Below are 12533 nucleotides of genomic sequence, written 5' to 3'. Positions count from 1 at the left end.
GTGGTGGTTGTTAAACTTCTGTGGCGCTATTAAACGTACGCTATATTGGGCGTTCCACCGTTTCTTATGCACTCTATAAAATACATGTAAGCGCCAAGCAAATAAATAAATAAATTGATAAACATGCATTAAAATGAAATATACAAACGACAAGCTCATTATTTTATCATTTGGTAACGGCGCAGTTGTAAGGGAGGTCCCCGTGACGGCACAAGCACTCTATTTTTTCCCTAGCCAATCCTCGCTTCCGGTGTCCAGCTGTTCACCGTGCTGACTGTGTAGCGCAACGGCGGTGGTGATAATTTAGAGTTACAGCTCAGCGAGCCAGTTGGCCAGCATAGACGCCACTGCGCATGTTGTACCGCGCATGCGCACCCGCCTACGCTGGGCCCGCTGGCTCTCTGAGCTATAACTCTTTAATGCCAACGCTCGTCCGCCAATCTATGCGTACTACATGTATGTCCGTTCCTGCAGCAGCTTTTGTATGTCCCCAAATCTGCTCGTTAACGCTTCACCCAAAAAGAAAAAAAAAAGTTGAGTAGACTGTATCCAAAAGTAGCGCCATCTTTCGAAGATTACCGCCGTCCTCCTTCCCTGCGCTTTTCCTCGACGATCGGCCCTCCCATTGGCCTAACGCCGTCACGTGCTCTCGCGTACTTTCTTCTCGCTTGCTTTTTGCTTCCGCCGCCATCGCGGTGCCAAACATTGCGAGCGATGTGCGCAAGTACCATGTTTCGCGCCTCCTTTGTGCTTTTGCAGCGTAGTTCCGTGCTCACGATGCCATGTTGCTGTGCCTTCCGGCGCAGCACAAGTGGAAGGGCCTGCAAGCGACCATTCCGTCTTCCGTCTGCCAAGCGAAACGCGGCGCGAAGGAAATTCTCGATTCAAAGAATCAGCCGGGCCAATTTCAACCTAACGCAATGGTCCCGGTTCTGTGAACTAAGCGAGCGATTCTTCGCTCATCACTAATCTCATATGCTGCCACTTATTGTATGCGGCTTCGTTAGTTTTTCGCTCTCCTATGTGCCGCATGTTTGCGCTGCGTTCATTTTCAACTTTCGTGCACGACTTCAATCAAGTCGTCTTCAGCTTTTTGTCGACTCAGTAATACATTCCATGGCGTTGTCTTTCTTTGGCCTGAATGTATGCGAACAGAACCTTTTGAGTGTATCGCCGTACGTTACGAAGCGGTGACGGTACGTAGGCAAATGGGTGCGCTGATGATGTTCCGATCATTATAAGCCGTTATCGCTCTTTAGCCCCTTAACGAACCGCGTCGAACCGTTACGAACCGTGACGAAACGTACTCGGGTGGCGACACCACCGCGCGGACCGTACCTTGAAAGCGATATGTGATGCCGACAAAGATTCCCGACTGCTGACGTAGCTTCGCGCTTTCCGTTCTCGCCGCTTACTTAGTGTTGAAGAGAGACGCGCGGATCCGTATCTTGAAAAGTGATCTGCGAAAGTGGCAGAGTGTGGAGTTGTGTAAGGTGCCTTGCACGCGAGCGAAGCCCCTTGTGGCCCTTCATCGACTGACCGCTTCCATCGATTGACCGGTAGCTCTCTAGTCAGTGAAAACTGAAAGATAGCTACACACACACACACACACACACACACACACACACACACACACACACACACACACACACACACACACACACACACACACACATATATACACTGTAAAAAAAATTTTCCTTACTTTACAGAAAATTTGCTGGTAATTTGTGACCGAACACTCTTCCGTAAATTAAGAACGGTCATTTCCGTAGAACGGACAACTGTAAAAAAGAGACCGTAATACAAGATACGAGTGCTTCTGTATCTAGAAAACGGAAGACTCTGTATTCTGAATCTGTACTATAACCGTTAAAGTACGGTGCTTCTCGTATTCAGAAAACGGAACACACTGTAAGCTGAATCTGTACTATAACCGTTAAAAAACAGGTGCTTGCCGTATTCAGAAAACGAAAGGCTCCGTATGCTAAATCTGTACTATATCCGTTAAAGTACAGGTGCTTCCCGTATTTCATCTTGCAGAGCATATCCATTATTCGAAGAATGTGCCATCGGGGACAAAATTGCCCAGGACGTGCGAGAGTTGACCGAATTTTATTGGTGTGCTATTTGCTGGGATCAGCCGTGCCACCATCTGCGTTCGGAATGTGCATACGTGACCCACTGTTTTCAGCAGTCTTGAGCAGAAATGCAATTTGGTCAACGCTCGCACTTCCAGGGTACTTTTGTCCACGATAGTACATCTCCTTTAATGCAAATGTCATGAAGGCAGCTCATAGTCAAAGCAGCAGGTCACCATTGAGAAAATTGTCTTGCCAACACACTGACATGGCTGCAGAGATAAAACACTTTGCACTTTGTGATATGAATGCACTGCATAGCATATATACAAAAAGGTGCAACATTTCAGTCCTCAAGTTCTTAGATCACAGAAGCAACTTTATTTTCTTCAATCACTCGTCTTGCACTTCTTCCTGGTGAAAGTTGTTCTTGACTCCAAACGCTTGCAAGGATAAACTTGCTGCTGTTAGGAGAAACAAATAGTATTCGTGAATATCCATCCTAAAGAAAGCGGCAAAAAAGTATAATCACAGAACACGACAAAGCAGTAACTTCTGTGTTAGAAAAACATGTAAGTAGATCAACATTGTTGGAACAAGGGATGTTGCTGTAGCCAACATTTCGACATAGGTGCTTGTCATTAGGGTAGCAAATGTTTTCCTTGGCTGTGTTGTTTTGGATTGTGCATATCTCACTGGCCCCTAGCCTCATTGGGGGAGAAGTAACTGGTGCATATAATAGGTCAAGAGAAGCCAAAGTGTTAAAATAAAGGAAGGAAGGGTGTGCTTAGCAGTGGTGATTGTGATGGAGCGGGTATGAGCAATGCTGTCAGTACTTGCCAAGAGTAGGGGTGACCAAAACAGAAAACGATGTACACATGTAAGCAGTCATTAATCCAGTAGACCCAATCTTCCCAGAAGACAAAATAGGTATCAAGATAAACAGTTTGCACTTTTGGAAAAGGAAAACGAAGAATTAAGGAAAATAAATTTTGTATCAAGATGCATCTGGTTAAGATCACTGCAAATGGTAAATGAAGGCACATTATGAATATATATTTTGTTGAAAGCCAATGAAGAAAAGATATATTAACCAAATATTAAAAAATAGGGACATTAAAATTAAACTGGGTATGACCATAAAACAGTAAAGAACAGCCTGTGGAAAAAAATGGGATGGATAATATAACCAGGTGCAAGATTGCAAAACGTCGAACGCTGTTTATATTCATGCTGCTGTTAACGGCGTCAAGTTTCTGTCTTCCTGTGGAACCTTTGTCTTACTTGAACAAGGAAATGGGTCATTTTTTAAACAAGCCAGTTCAAATGCGGTTCAAAGCTTCAGCAGTGTTATAATGAAAGAAAATATTATGGTCAGCTCTCCTGGGTGTGCTTTCATTCACCAGTTATTTCCACCAGTGTAAGTTCAAAATTTAATGGTCTAAATGGACCTTAGCTCCTGGCAAACCATTAGCTGGTCTTTTTTTCAACACAGATGCCTGCACATTATATGTGTTGACAGGAGTGCTAGCGAACTACATTATACTTGTTGCCACAACCAAAGTGAAACTTGGTAACAGTGATTGAACAAAAAAAAAACAGCATTCCACAATACTGATTCAAGTCATCTGGAAAAGTTGCTTAAGTTAACGTACACCCCCTACTCCACCAGACACAATTATTCACCACACTGACTCTTATGGTGTCAACCATGCTATTACAACACTAGGCATCAAATGAGAAGAATTAGGGGATAAGAGGGCACAATGCTTTTTGTTAGAACATCAAATGTGCTTTACATAAATGCTACATTCCAACTAACAAAGGAGCAACCGGTTTGTGAGATAGTGACCAATGCATACGAAAGCTAATGACATTCTGTGCAGCAGAATGTTGACGATGAGGTGTTATGCGCACAAGTGTACTCTTTCACACAAAATGACATCCTGCACTCAAACCTTGTGCCAAGATTAGTTTTAAAAACACCATAGTGGAAAGCAAAGAGTGCTAAATTTGTTGAAAATTACTAAAAATTATTCGATTATTCATTATCCTTACTGTTCGTTAAAGATTCACAGATTGTTCCCTACGGGTGCTGTAAACAGGCACCCTGCTTTTACAGTGGTAGCAACAATGATCTGTGGCACAGACAAGAATAAATGCTCATGAAGTTTACGCAAGAGTATATCCTACAAATTACACCCCATTTCACATTCCAATATGGTAGAAGAGGAAGACGAAAAAAACTACTTTCTGGTGGAGGATGCATACCGCAGAATAGAAGAAACAAGTGTACCCTAACCATTGCTGCTGCCGATGCCTGTGCACTAACAGTTACATATAATATGGCAGTTACAATTGTTTTTCCACAAGCACTGCAAGCTGCGGCCAGTTTACCAGTACACAGCTGTAATAAATTTAGGGCAAGCTAAAGCTCTCTAATGGATTTATCTCATATGACACAATTGGAATGCAATATTCTGCAAATAAGTGAAGCGCGGTGTGCCATCCCATACAATGAAACACCTTTCAAGAATCTGAATCACCACTTGCACTCTTAGGCAAAGTTACACCCTTTGGAGTGCCCCTTCTGCCACACAACAATAATCGTTATCTGCCTTGATGCATTTCCTTTCTTGAAAACGCCACGCCCGCTACTTTGCTGTCGGGAATGCTATCATGCTGATAACGCGCATGCCGTTCGTTACTGGAAAGCACAGGGCTCGCAGCGTTAAAGAAAGGAAATGCATAAAGGCAGATGACAATTATCGTTGTGTGGAAGAAGGGGCACTTCAAAGGGTGTAACTCTGCCTAAGAGTGTGAGCCGTGACGAGGGAAAAGAGTGTGTTCTGTGTAAAGTAGTGCACCTGTATAACCTAAAGCTTTGGAGAATGCATTTAGTATGAGCTCGGAAGGTTCCTAATTTTAATTGCACACAGTGAAAACCTCCATGCAGTTTTGCAAAACGCAAACCCCCTACCTTTTTGTTGTTCAAACGTAATGACACGCAGGGCCATAACATGTACATTATGGGTTTCGTTCCCAAACAATCAAAGTGAATAGCACCACCCTAAGTGTCATGTGCCTTCTTGTTAGTGTCGAATGCTGCGATCGGCAGAGAAACCGATTTCTGGAGCAATATAATGTATTAGGTACTGTGATCCCAGTTCTTTCACTGCTGTTTAAGCATTATCGGGTCCTAAAGTAAAAAAACGAGGAATAAATACATGCATATTTTACGTCACAACCCTCATAAGTATTTAGTAGTCTGGATTATAAAGGATTCCAGATTTACAATGCAGGACAGATTTTATTCCACTGAAAGAATGGCATCATGCCAATGATTCTGCATTTGGTGCTATATTTATTCGTATTTAGTTCAGTTGGAATGTGTGTGTATCGTCAGCGATATCGCTTGACATGTTCTATATTGACTGTTTCCTAAATTTAGGCAAATTCGTATTCGCAAATAACCTTGTATGACACCAAGAACTTGCTTAGCAGGAGTATTTCTAACATTTGCAAGATATGAGGCTCTTGAATGCATATCTAAGCCTGGGGTACACGCCGCCCCCTAATCTCATCAGCAAGTTTCTGGAACTCATCTACGAGGTTTCTTATGATGAATGTAAAGTTGCTTGAACGGGAGAAATAGGGAATTTATAACAGGTGAATTATGCAGCATAAGAATGATGTCAGCAAGAAGCAAGCATCAAGAACTATAAAATGAAGACTATAAAATGCAAGAATTATTTGGGATTTAAAATTCTGGCATTGGAATGAAATGTCTTTCAATCTATATATAAACTCTGATTATTCACTCTACTACCACTACCTTCATTAGAAACATTCATAATCATTATCCTATCTATGCCACATCATCTTCGCTAATATTCAAGCCTTCATAAGCTGCTTTTTTTTACAGCTAATTCTCTGTGGGAAAGAGGTGTCCGTGTGAAGACCATATCATATACTTATTACCCGTTTTTTGATAAATGATAAGGGAAACACTTCACACCAAAAATGCATTGAGCTTGAGCAAGTTCTGCGTTTGATGCTGTTGATTCTTTTTTCCCTTTGCCATCATTGACCCACCTGGTTAGCTAAGTAGACAGAAAAGCTGCAGGAGAAAGGTGGGGGTGCCAAACCAGACTTGTGCCCCAGGGGACCTTTTCACGGTCACTGGAGGAACTGCCTGTGGCCTCGGCATCTTCCTTGAGGGCCATGGCCATGTCTAAGAAACCTTGTCTCCACAGGCTGCACATAGAAAGATAATTTGCTGAGCTAAGTCTATTTCTTAAAAGAACCCATTTAAGTTGTATTCGTGGCTTTGCACCACAAAACTGACACATGACTGGCCACTCAAGACACTTTATGTGTATTCGCAGGCTTATTCCTTGGAAAAACACTTTTATGTAGCACACAATGAGTAAGAGTAACAAAAAAGTGTATCAGGAGGCTTTCACATTGCTCTACAACTTTTCGTTGACGCATTTCATTTAATTATTTGAGATATTTAATAACTAATTAAGAATTATGTAATTAGGCAGAATGCACAATATAATCAGAGTATCTCCAAGCGATGGCAAACATCACCTTCATTTTGTCTAGTTACATCGCATTTACATATTTCTAAATCTTGGTGCATGATAGTAAAGACACCCTCAAAAACAATATTAAAATTTTCATAATCATCTCTTGCGTGTTATTGGTGGCTATGGCTGCTTCAAAGTTATTCTTTCAGTATGGTACAAGCAGTTTTGAAGTGAAATTGTTTTGCATCGAGGGCATGTAATCTAGACAATCAAGCAAAAGGTCAAGTTGTGTTCACTATTCAGATGTTTAACTAAGAAGCTGCAGGAAAAGGAAACAGGACACAACACCTAATCAACAATGCAAAATTTGAAAATTTAAACTGAACATGAAACCAGTTTTTGAAAACACAGAAAAAAAGCCAGAAGCTTACATCGAATACACCCTTGCTATGTACTCCAAGTGAAGTTGTTACCGCAATGCTTGGGCACCATATGAACGTAACAATCAACAACTTCGAGCAGAATATTAACACCACTAAATGAACTGGCCTTTGAAGATTCTTGATCTGAAATCCTCAACGACTTGTTCTGGCATTTAATCTGTCAAGCTCAATCTGTATTCTCAAAAGCTGGCTCTCGGCCATAATTTCTCTAAACGCAACATCAGCTTAAATCTCAAGATAGGGTTGACCTCTAAATAAAGTGGATAATGCATGGCAAACATCATGAACTCTCTTACATGTTAACCAGAGGGTTCACTCATGCAGCCATGAAATTGTGATGCAGACACGATATATTGAAGCTGGTTTTGTGAAGTGTTTCATGCTTCCAAGGCTTCTTCAGTTGTGAAAGCTGTCTCCATTAGCTAAATAAGCGATGAGAATAAAAAAAGTACTTCAACATGCTCACAATATGTTGGCCATTTGCAAGTAAACAGCAGCCTTTTTGGGCGCCCAGGTTGCCTGGTGCAAATCTACTATGCCACAGTACTTGCGTTACCCAGTACCAGCCACTTTAAAATGCAATGTGTTCAGAGCCCTTCCCCTCTGTTTGTCTGCTTTGGAAACAGTTTAACATGTGTTCAGTAGGCGTCGAGAAAGGGGACAGAAAACACTGTGCACCACTGATTTCTAACATGTTTCGCTGGATGCAGCACACCGCACCGGATGCAGGTGAAGCCAGTGGAAATGCGATGTCATGCAGTCGCTTGTCCTGGAAGCAGGGCATATGGTGGACTAACTAGTGCGTGCGATCAGATAATATTGCTGCCGAAAAACTTTTCTTTGTGGTTTTTCACATTTTAGGAGGTCTCTACATGTCTGGTAAGCACTTTTATGACAATCTGAACCCGTATACGATAGTGTTCTCTTACATCAAGTTTTTTCTGATTTACCAGTGTTTCCATTGCAAGCCACTTATGTTAGCGACACTGTAGACACTACAATGGAAAAATTCTGGACACCTCGAAACACTGCTTGGGTAGGTTATGGCACATCAGGCAGGCATGTTAGGGGAAGAAATGCCACACACCCGTGCAACAAAGTGCTGCCGCAAAGTTGTGAAGCACCAACTTCCGGGACAAGGCCAGCTTCAGTCGAGGGCGCTCGATGTGCTGTTCATCCCCTGTAGTAGAGATCAGTGGCGTGTACCCTTTTATACTGGCTGTCTTTTCTGGTCGGAACCTTGGCAACAGCTTCCACCATACTTTTTTTTGAACCTGCAACATGTGCAGAGAAAGTCACACCACTGTGCGTTGATTGTCTGGCTTTATTGTGCTACACATTCTATCAAATCATTAAAAAATACAGTTCACACATTTTTACTACTGTATATAGACAGTCTAGTTGCTATACACGCGAAACATTACCATTCCTCTGACAGAATGCAACAATAGAAGCGTACACTGCAAAGCTACACTAAAATTTAAATTGATGTGACACCGTATGAGCATACAGTATGCTTACTGTATGCTCTAGCCCTGTGTCAAGTAAAAGTTAATTGTCAATCATTTATGGTGTATTTCTACTTATTCTGGGTCATCAAACTGTACAATCAATGTTCCATGTTTACACATTGTTGGCTTTTGATTGCCTATGTGATCCGTTTCCTACTTACGCATGCAGTAATCCCACTGTAATAAGGAAAAAGAGAATAGGAAATGCCTTGATAATCTTCCACATTTGATGAGGGCAGGAGCAATGGCCAATAGCATGTGGTTGAAGCTACGTAAATACTCAGTTTTCACACAGTTTAATTATTCAGCAAGTAATAAAGAGCTATCCTGTACACCTCTGCATGACCAATAAAATCTGACTACTTGACACTGCACTAAGGCTGCCGCTTGGTACTGTTCGGCAGTTCAGCTTTGGTTTTCTGATATACAGAACTGTTTAGGTACCAGTAGTTTACTTTGCGATAAAATGGAGCTTGGAGCACTGGTCAGTCATTTGCACATAAATAATGCGACAGCAAATATAACACAAGGATAGGAATATGGGTCTCTTGGAAAAAGTACATACACATTATGATTATAATGTGATGTGATGCCACAATGAAACAGAAAGCAACGCATAGAAGTGGACGGCGCTTCCATGCCACCAAGGTTATTGGACAGACAGTACTTCAGAAGTGCCCGCAACACAATGTGTTGGCGGGCTAGTTGGTGTGAATCCATAAATACTTTGTTAAGCGCAAAACAATGGACACAAGAAAGACGACCAGCACAAGGCGGTACACTCAACTGACATCACTTTACTGCGTCGCTCCTTTATAAATAGTAGAATCTAGAAGAACATGCGCAGTGAGCACCATGTGCAGAGACCACCAACAACCAATCACAAGAGTGTACTCATGCGACGGGATCCACAAAACCATATTGAGCACTGCACAAGGTTAAAGAAGGCACACTAATGCACTGTGACCCCAATGACTGTATGAAGAAAGCTTCCGATAACTCTCGGGCGGTGGTATCACAGCACTTTTTCAAAATCGAAGTATCACGAAACATGGCTTTGCACTTCCATATTTTACAATGTTGAGCCAAATGGGAACCTGTGCCTGTTGGTATGGATCGCTTAGGTTCGCAATGTTTCGTGATGCTATGATTTTGAAAAAGAGCCGTGATACCTCCGCCAGAGAGTTATCGGAAGTTTTCTTCATACAGTCATTGGGGTCACAGTGCATTAGTGTGCTTTCTTTAACCTCGTACAGTGCTCAATATGTTTTTTTTTTGGATTCTGTCGCATGAGTGTGCTTTTTTGATCAGATGTTGGTGGTTGCTGCACATGGGTGTTCACAGCGCATGTTCTTCTAGATTCTGCTGTCTACAAAGGAGGGACGCAATAAAGTGATGTCAGTTGAGAGTAGCACCTTGTTCTGTCGTCTTTCTTGTGTCCGTTGTTTTGAGCTAAAAAAGCAATGATGTATTCCTTGTGTGTGTTTGAAGACAGCTCCACACGCAGTAGCGTATCCAGTATTGCTGCCCAGTGGTTTAGCTCGCCGCAGTTTGAAGTGCCACAAAACATAAGGAGACAAACCTGCATTATAGTCTTGTTGCAAACAAGAATATAACGTGAAGTGCATTCTGAGGCCAGAAACTATAAAAAAAAATTTCATGATGCACTGCTGTGCAGGGTTTTATAGCAAAGTCAAATACATTTAGTGTAAATATCACACTATGATGGTGCACAATGGTGGTAATCTGTAATAATATAAAAGGTGCCTTAATGTTACAACAAAAGCTGACATTACTTAATAATAGCCCTGTAAAATTTAGCATGCAGGGGCACCGCTTGGTTAAACAATAGTGATGTATTGTCTATGTACACAAGTATTACCCACGCATTTATGCCATAATGGCATAAATGCGTGGGTAATACTTGTATACATAGATATTACATCTCTATTGTTTAACCAAGTGGGTAAACTATGTCTGCCTGACACAAGAATAGAATTAAACCATAAATTACATATATTCACCCTAACAGTAACACCTCATTTGAACTTCACAGTAAGTAGACGCCTGTTGATGCCAGCCTCCCCCAATGCTAAACTGTGCTGCATGCTCTACAGAGAAATTATAGTGGTATCACTCAACTCTGAAGCAATTCAGGACTGCAGCACTGTAGAAGACATCTACAAATGTCCCATTTCATGTATAACAGCCTGAATTGCTTGCACATCTTACCAAGTGCAAATTAAAATTTCTTCTTGTTTAGCATTTTTGCCTGCTAGACCACAATCCAATGTCATCGATATATTAACATATTACCTCAAAGAACCTAATTTGGCTTATAGATTAACACCTTTGCATACTGCCACAGCTGCACTCTGTCATATGCGTTGCAATCATAAAGGAGTGCTGGTCCACCAGCACTCCAATGTCACTAACAGTGATCACCTACACAGCTAAGTAAACGGTCATGATTCAGGTGGCAAATAGCTAAGAGAAAAAAAAAAAATCCACTCACCTTGAGAGCTACAATACTGCAATAACTTGAGAGAGATGGACCCATTGCAGGCAGCAGACCTCTTCTCAGCTCCAGCACAACAGCAACTTGCCTTTCAGTAAAAGAAAAGGATTGATTAGTAATGATAAGTTACCTTGTTTTTGCTGAGTATCAATACAATCTGACTTTCATGCATATCCACTCTCCGCTTTAGTAACACAACTGAATTATTCGTCAAATAAAAGAGTCTATGATGATACCATTCGCTTCTCTTGTAGGTCCAAATTTTTTCGCACTGATACCCCGTTTACTGCTTGCTTACTGACACGAATGCCTTGACTGCCCAGACATCATTCGAAGGAACACGTCTTGCTGCACACATCACATCAACGATCACAGGTAGTGAGCGACTGCTATTGCCTCGAACATTTATTTCCGTATTTTAACAGAAGTTCTTGTATCGGATACAGTATGCTCTCAAGCCAATACAAGCGTCAATACAAGAGCTCAACTGAACGCAGTTTTATTCTACGCTTTTAACGCGAGTGAACAAAAGGTTAGAAGTACCTCACGGAAATTGCGATCGAGCCAATCGCGCTACGACTGGAATCGATCTGAAAAGATAGGGTGATCCCTTTCCCCATTCATGCGTCATTTTTGCCCTAAGATGTTGCATAGTGGTCTTTTGAAACAATATTTCTGTTCGCGACACCGGCTTACCACACATCATTTTAACACCTACGTTATGCAAACCAAATAAGATTAAAATGGGCTTACCTCATGAGCAAGTTACGAGCGCGCGTAGACTGTTGAACACCCGTTGAGAGCAAGCAGGCTATCCGTGTCCAAGCGCATACGTGCACCCAAACACAGGACAACTTCTTCGATGCCGCAGCGTGCAGAGTTTTGTACACGAAGTGAAAGACATCCAGCGCAAATATCTCCGCGCGATGACGGCAAATGACGAGCGCACAAGCGTACACGACACAGCGACAAATTCGGAACTTTGCCAATTCGAACGTGCCGAGACCCAAGCAGCGTAACCATCCATCGTTTCTGTTCTTCGCTCCCGATGCGTCAATCTCTCTTCCTTGGGGTCTTGCTCCACTCTTGAGTACAAATCAAGAGATATTTACGGCGAATTAACAACACTTACAACACGACTCGAAAAATGCCGGCGAACTGCAATATAATTGCTTGACAATTAATTGAATTCTAAAAGAGGAGAACGCTTTCTCTCCCACAAGTTAGTGCGTTTTATACAAAGGGAGAGAGAATTCAAAAAGCTGAAAGGCAGGGAGGTCAACCAAAGCATTCGCTACTGGCGATAGCAAACCCCTGTGCTACAATAAAGTGCAAAGCAGTGCACTGCGATGCGTCCATAAGCTCTAGCACAGTGATAATTTGGGCTGGTTGGTGCATGTAATGAACGGGTAAATAATGAGTTGTGTCATAACATTACCCATGCA

General features: G+C 42.0%; 1 protein-coding gene across 3 annotated transcripts; it reads right to left on the bottom strand.

Moving 5' to 3' along the window:
- Positions 1-2439: 2439 nt before the first annotated feature.
- On the bottom strand, positions 2440-12241 carry LOC142572911 (uncharacterized). 3 transcript variants are annotated; one of them, XM_075682360.1, is made up of 5 exons: positions 11842-12241; positions 11086-11176; positions 8147-8333; positions 6177-6338; positions 2440-2545 (listed from the first exon to the last, which is right to left on the bottom strand). In XM_075682360.1, exons 1-4 carry the CDS (start codon positions 11844-11846, stop codon positions 6316-6318), a joined length of 306 nt encoding a protein of 101 aa, XP_075538475.1. In that variant the 5' UTR covers positions 11847-12241; the 3' UTR covers positions 2440-2545; positions 6177-6315. The 3 variants fall into 3 exon arrangements, with proteins under 3 accessions (XP_075538475.1, XP_075538476.1, XP_075538474.1); XM_075682361.1 differs by having other exon boundaries at positions 2440-2542; XM_075682359.1 differs by lacking the exon at positions 6177-6338.
- Between the last annotated feature and the right edge of the window lie 292 nt (positions 12242-12533).

Source organism: Dermacentor variabilis, chromosome 2, assembly GCF_050947875.1.
Source record: "Dermacentor variabilis isolate Ectoservices chromosome 2, ASM5094787v1, whole genome shotgun sequence".
NCBI classification, from domain to species: Eukaryota; Metazoa; Arthropoda; class Arachnida; order Ixodida; family Ixodidae; genus Dermacentor; species Dermacentor variabilis.
Note: the sequence above shows the minus strand (reverse complement) of the source record. Positions and strands in the feature narration are given on the sequence as shown.

Excerpts from the sequence above, each read along its gene's own strand:
- LOC142572911 (XM_075682359.1), bottom strand. Across the intron at positions 8,334-11,085 it reads GCAGTATTGTAGCTCTCAAG|GTTCAAAAAAAAGTATGGTG; the intron begins GTGAGTGGATTT and ends CACATGTTGCAG. Across the intron at positions 2,546-8,146 it reads GGCAGCACTTTGTTGCACGG|CAGCAAGTTTATCCTTGCAA; the intron begins GTGTGTGGCATT and ends TTCTCCTAACAG.